The sequence below is a fragment of the Tupaia chinensis genome, unplaced genomic scaffold (genome assembly GCF_000334495.1).
Source record: "Tupaia chinensis unplaced genomic scaffold, TupChi_1.0 Scaffold149922_1, whole genome shotgun sequence".
In the NCBI taxonomy this organism is placed as follows: Eukaryota; Metazoa; Chordata; class Mammalia; order Scandentia; family Tupaiidae; genus Tupaia; species Tupaia belangeri.
Genome location: NW_006209766.1, coordinates 1,590,652 through 1,596,886, shown reverse-complemented (window position 1 = coordinate 1,596,886; position 6,235 = coordinate 1,590,652). Strand labels below are relative to the sequence as shown.

Genomic DNA, 6,235 nt, shown 5'->3' with positions numbered 1-6,235 from the left:
TCGTCTAGTGTCTGGATTCTTTGGTTCAATGCTGTATGTGTGAGATGTAGCCATGTGGTCATGTGTATCATGTCTTTTTCATGACAGCATAGTGCTCCATTGCATGAATATACCACAATGTAGCTACCTCTTCTACCAGTTGATGGAAGGTGGGCAATTCCCAGTGGGACTATCATAAACAGTGCTACTATGAATATTTTTTTCTGTTCATGTTTCTGATACCTACATTCAAGTTCTCCAGGATACGCACTTGGCACGGAAAAGCTGGGTTACAGGTTTCGTTCATTTTCAAATTTACTCAATAAAACTACACTGTTTCGCATTTTAAGATGAAGCAATTGCAACAGAAGGGAATACGGAGCTTATGCAAGATCACAGGTCAAACCGCCTTGAACCCAGAGACACAGGTCAAACTGCCTTGAACCCAGAGATCCTTGCTCTAGCGACCATACTCTTATTCAGCACCAACTGGCACATGGTGGGCACCTAAGTGTCAACTGTTGTGCTGAGGGTTATTGGGGGGTTACTGGGGGTTTCCTTTCCTGTTCCTGTTACTCTGAACTCTGTCCTTATCCATTAATAATTAACTGCCCCCCCCACCAGTAGCCTGTGTCCTAAAGATCTGCCCCAGTTAATCAGTCATTGCCCCCCTGACTGGGCAAGGGGCAGTTGGTGAACCCCAGCTTCCAAAGCCTCTTCCCAGGTGTGGAAGTGGATTCAGGATGCTCCGGGCCTGTGGTGTGCTCTGTTCCCAGGCTGGCCGTTCTGCTGTGGGCTGGCAGCCCCTGAACTTTGATGGCGGAGCCTTCTACCTCAAGGGCACGGGAGAACTGACGCGGGCTCTGCTGGTGCTGCGGTTGTGCGCCTGGCCCCCTCTGGTCACCCATGGCCTGACGGTGAGCAGTGACACCAAAGACTTGCCTGGAAACACCCACGGCCTAGCCCTGAGCCCCGGCTCCCTGTTACCCAGCTCCAGGCCTGGTCTCAGCGACTCCTGGGCTCGCGGCTCTCTGGCATGCTTCTCCGAGCATCCATCTATGGGCAGTTTGTGGCTGGAGAGACAGCAGAGGAGGTGAGGGGCTGTGTGCAGCAGCTCCGGCCCCTGGGCCTCCGGCCCCTGCTGGCGGTGCCCATTGAGGAGGAGCCAGACTTGGCTGCCAAGACGGGGTGAGTAGCGGCTGGCGTGGGGAGGCTGGGAGAGTGGCAGGAAGGGGTTCCCAGGCTCCAGGTCCTGACAGCTGCTGGCTGGGCAGTGAGGCCTGGTACGAAGGAAACCTCCAGGCCATGCTGCAGTGTGTGGACCTGTCACGAGGCCTCCAGGAGAACCCCGGGCCTGCTGGTAACACCCTCATGCAGCTGAAGGTGACGGCGCTGACCAGCACTCGGCTCTGTGTAAGAGACAGCAAGACTGGGATTGGGGCCAGGGCTGCCCACTAGGTTCCCCTCACCACCACCCCACCCACCACCCCATTTCAGAAGGAGCTAACCTCGTGGATCAGAAAGCCAGGAACCTCTGTGGAGTTAAGCCCTGAGAGGTTGGCAGAAGCCATGGACTCTGGACAGGTAAAGACCTCAGGTGGGGAGCACTGGGGAGCAGGGTCCCTAGACCAGGATGTAGCAGGCACCCGCAAATCGAATGTTCAAAATATCTACCACTTACTCCAAGACAGAGCAATGTGAACAAATGTGAAGCTCAGGGGCATGGATGAAATGCATGAATATGGGCCCTCGGGGGGTGGGGGAGTGGGGGGGCCTAAGGAGCTCTCAGAGGAGAGATAGGAACGACAGCTCTTTATCGACTAGAAGTGTATTAGTATTTTATCAACCAACACAGGCATGCTGGCGTGAGTTCTGATTAGACCAAAGGGATTTTCGTCCGCTCATTCATTCATTCATTCATCCCTTCCTTTTAATCTCCACATCTCATTTCTACACTTCCCATCACTGGCAACCACTCCATTTTGTAAACTATGTGCTTTTTTGTTACTGCAATTGTATTTTACCAAGTAGGTCTTATTTGGGAGGGGCATATCTTTCTCCACATTTTATTATGAAAAATTTCAAACATATAGAAAATTTCAAAGAAGTATTCAATGGTCCCAGCAGGTCGTATGGTGGTTAAGGCAGCTGGATACCACATGCTGCTGTGCATTTGGAGTCCTGGACCCAGAGGCTTAAAAATCATGCCAGGCACACATGTGTGTGTGCCAGACATTACCCTCAATACTTTGCAAATGTTAGTCATCTATCCCTCATATCTACATTTCAGGTAAGGAAACTAAAAACAAACAAACAAAGAGTTTAAATAACTTGACCAAGGTGCCAAAGCAAGGAATGGTAAAAATAAACGTAGGATTTATACTTTATACTCTACCCTCACTCTTACAATCTCTTTGTTATTCTTTTTTTTCCCTTTTTTTTGGAGAGTTTTGTTTGTTTTTTGTTTTTGTTTTTGTTTTGTTTTGTTTTGTTTTTGAGAGGTTTTCGCTATAGGTCACATGCACTTGCCAGAAAGAGAGAGACAGAGAGACTGAAAGCGAGAAATCACCCCCCAAGGGGGATGGCCATACCACAATCCATTCTCCTCTCGGGATCCTGGGCACGCATGCACCTTCGCCTTGCGTGAGTTTAAGCCACCAGATCTGGGACTCGAACCATGGTCAACTACATGGGAGTCCAGTGACATAGCCATTATACCAACTGCTGGTCCCCCAGTGTGAGTTTTAAGTTGCTGGGTCCAGGATTTGAACCATGGTCAACTACATGGAAGTCCAGTGATGCAGCCATTACACCATCTGCTGGTCCCAAACCCTTGATTTGTTTCAAATTTATAATTTAAAAAATGTGTTGGGACCAGCAGATGGCATAATGGTTACATCACTAGACTACCACATAGTCAACTATGGTTCAAGTCCCAGACCTATGGCTTAAAACTCACACTGGATGCGTGTGCATGTGTGCCCAAGATCCCCAGAGGAGAATGGAGGGGAAGGGATTGTGGCATGGTCATCTTCCCTTGGGGGTGGGAGGTGATTTCTTGCTTTCTGTCTCTCTGTCTCTTTGGCAAGCACATGCACCCTCTAGCAAAAATCTCTCAAAAAAAAAAAAATGTCACTGGGACCAGTAGATAGTGTAAATTGTTACATGGTCTACTGTAGTTTGAGTTCTGGACTTGGTGGCATAAAACTCACGCCAGGTGCGTGTACATGTGTGCCCAAAATCCCAAGAGGAGAATGGAGAACAGATTGCAGTGTGGCCATGTGCCTGGGGCACGGCGGAGGGGGGGGATGATTTTTCTCTTTCTCTCTGTTTCTCCAGCAAGCACATGTACCCTATAGCAAAAATCTCTTCCTAAAAAAAAAAAAAAATAGTGGCACTGAATAACAGAGAGGCAGGATTTAGTGTTCAGAGGATTGATTTTGGATGAATTTCACCTCTTTACGGGCTTTAGTTATCTCCTGTGGGGGCAGCGATAGTAACTTATCTGTAGTTTCAAGGATCGAAGTAGACGAGTCTGAAAAGCCCCTGCCAGGCTGGCATCTGACTTGGCACTGAACATAGACCCAGGGGCCCTCCATCACTCTGGCTTTCCCAGCACCATTGTACCTGGCTGTCCTTCTCCGACTCCACTGGCTCATCCTCAATGTTGGTGAGGTTTTCCTCTGCCTGTCTTAAACATGAAGGTTCCCCTGGGCTAGGTCCTGGCCCCCTCCACTCCCTCTCCTTGAGAGGGCTTTGTCATCCATCTCCGGCCTCTGTTTCCCCTCTCTGCAAAAACAATGCCTGTGCTTCTGTCTCCAGCCCCAGCCTTTCCCCTGAGCTTCTGGGCACCTCCTCTCGAACGTCTCCCAAACCGCTCCCATCTCCTGAGTCCCACACTGGCCTTAGCATCTCCCCAAATCTGTCCCCATGTAAGGGGCAGCCCCACTATCCCCATCTCAGATCAGCCACCCACGACACGTTGGTCTCCATGTCCTCTGGGGTCCTGGGTAACGTACAGATCTCCTGTTCAGTGCCTTGTCTCCAATCTCTGACACCTCGATGCAATATGATAAATATGATGGGACCTCAAAAAGGAAGATGAAATTATGGGCCGGCACGTGGCATGGTGGTTAAGGCAATGGACACTCCCACATGGTCAACCACAGCTCGAGTCCCGGACCTGGTGGCTTGCTTTCTCACTTCCTTTCTCTCTCTCTCTGTATCTCTCTCTGGTCAAATTAAAGTAAATGAATGAATAAATAAAATTAAAGAAATAATTCTTTAAAAAGAACACTCTAAGATCTTGTAGACATGAGAAATTGCAGGCAATTCACAATACTTAATTACTTTAATTACCTTTTAAAAATTTTTTGCTACAGGGCACATGTGCCCTGGTTAGTCTCTACATATTTTGTGTCTTGAAACTGGTGTTAAACTATAGATATGATAATTGAAGAATTTCTAGTTTAGCAGCAATAGGAATAATAATTGCTTGGGGATTTGATCTCCTAATTAAAAAATATAGAATGCTGTTCTACTTTTTTTTTTTTTAATTCTGGAATTACTGATGACAACTGTGAAATAGCACAATCTTTTAAAAAATTATTTATTTATTTATTTCCATTTGTTATATATATCTATATATATATATGTATTTGGTCAGAGAGAGATTGAGAGAGAAAGGGAAAATGAGAAAGCAAACTCCCAGGTCCAGGACTCGAACCATGGTTGGCCATGTGGGAATCCAGCACTTTTAACCACCACGCCACCTGCTGGCCCCATGCACAGTTGTTTTTACAATATTTATTTCCATGAACTTTTTGAGGTTCCCTTATATAGGTTGAATGAAGTGATTTTTAAACAATAATAATAGAGCTTATTGATAACTCATGTGCCACATACTGCCCTAAGTGCTTTATGTATGTCTGAAGGAAATCTTTACTCTTTGTGAGAGGGGGTATGGAATGACGATTAAGAACCCAGGTTTTGGGGCCAGCCTTGTGGCCTAGTGGTTAAGGGAGCCAGATCCCACATGGCCAACTGCATGGTTTGAACCCTGGACTTGGTAGTTTGAAAAACACTGGGTATGTGTGGGTGCGAGTCCCAAATCGTGAGGCTAGAGAAACAAGAAGGGATTTTAGCATAACCATGCCCCATAGAAGGGGGTGCCTTTTCGCTCTCCCTCTCTCTTTCTCTGGCAAGCACATGCCCTCTGGAAAATTTAAAAAAAAAAGGTTCTGAAGAGTATGAGGGTCAAATCTCAGGTCCGTCCTGATGAGCAGTGTGACTTTTGACAAGTGACTTTACCTCTCTGTGCTTCATCTATAAAGTGGGGGGTGATAATGAGATCTGCCTCACCAGGTGGTGAAGGTGAAAATGAGTCGAATATTTGGCAAGTGTCCAGCACCTGGCACCGAGCCAGCCCTCTGAGAGGCTGGGTATCATGTACAGAGAGTCCCACCTGCTACGAGGACCCCAGAACTCTTCTGAGACTATGCCCCACGTCAGGGAGGGAGACAGCTTTCTGACTGGGGAAAAGGCCACACAGCCGCTGCCCCCACCTGTGCCCTCCTCCTAGAGAGAGTTTTCTCCTCCAGGACACGGCGAGTGATTATTACACGCTGGCACGGTCCTGTCCAGACACGTCGCACACAGTGACTCCAGAAGGTCAATACCGTTATCTTCACTTCTCAAAGAAGAAAAAACTGAGGTGCCCAGAGAGGTTATTCAACTTGCTCAAGGTCGCACAGTAAAGGGTGGAGTCAGGATTCAGACCTAGATTCTGGGCCTGTAACCATCTCAATAAACAGTATCTCTCTGATACCACTTCCTGTCAGATTTCGAACAATTTCTTTTTCTTTCCTTCTTTTTTCAAGAGAGACTTTTGCTATAGGGGATGGGCACTTGCCAGAGAGAGAAAACAGAAAGTGAGAAATGGCCCCCTCCAAATCCATTTCCCATTCTTCTCTCCTGATCTGGGGCACGCACATACATGCGCCCTGTGTATTTCAGGCCAAAGGGTCCAGAATTTGAACTGTGGTCAGCCAAGTGAGACTCCAGTGCCCTAACCATGACGCCATCTGCTGGCCCCAGATTTCTAACACTTTCCAAGCTTTTTTCAGGAGAGGAGAGGAGGCTTAGGGCCTGGAAGAGGCCAGTAATCTTGAGCCTCTCTCTCCTCCTCCACTGCTCTCAGAGCCTCCAGATCTCCTGCCTCGACGCCGAGCAGAACCGGCATCTCCAGGCATCCCTG

The 6,235-nt window shown here is 47.9% G+C and overlaps 1 protein-coding gene across 1 annotated transcript in view; it reads left to right on the top strand.

Moving 5' to 3' along the window:
• The first annotated feature begins 443 nt into the window (after positions 1 to 443).
• PRODH2 (proline dehydrogenase 2) overlaps positions 444 to 6,235 on the top strand; it is a 15,824-nt gene continuing 10,032 nt past the window's right edge. The window contains exons 1-5 of the mRNA XM_006171664.3: positions 444 to 896; positions 971 to 1,167; positions 1,254 to 1,392; positions 1,477 to 1,563; positions 6,179 to 6,235. The exon at positions 6,179 to 6,235 is cut by the window's right edge and continues 36 nt beyond it. Of these exons, the coding sequence (XP_006171726.1) occupies positions 723 to 896; positions 971 to 1,167; positions 1,254 to 1,392; positions 1,477 to 1,563; positions 6,179 to 6,235 (654 nt within the window). The 5' untranslated portion in view covers positions 444 to 722. The remainder of the gene's footprint in view (positions 897 to 970; positions 1,168 to 1,253; positions 1,393 to 1,476; positions 1,564 to 6,178) is intronic.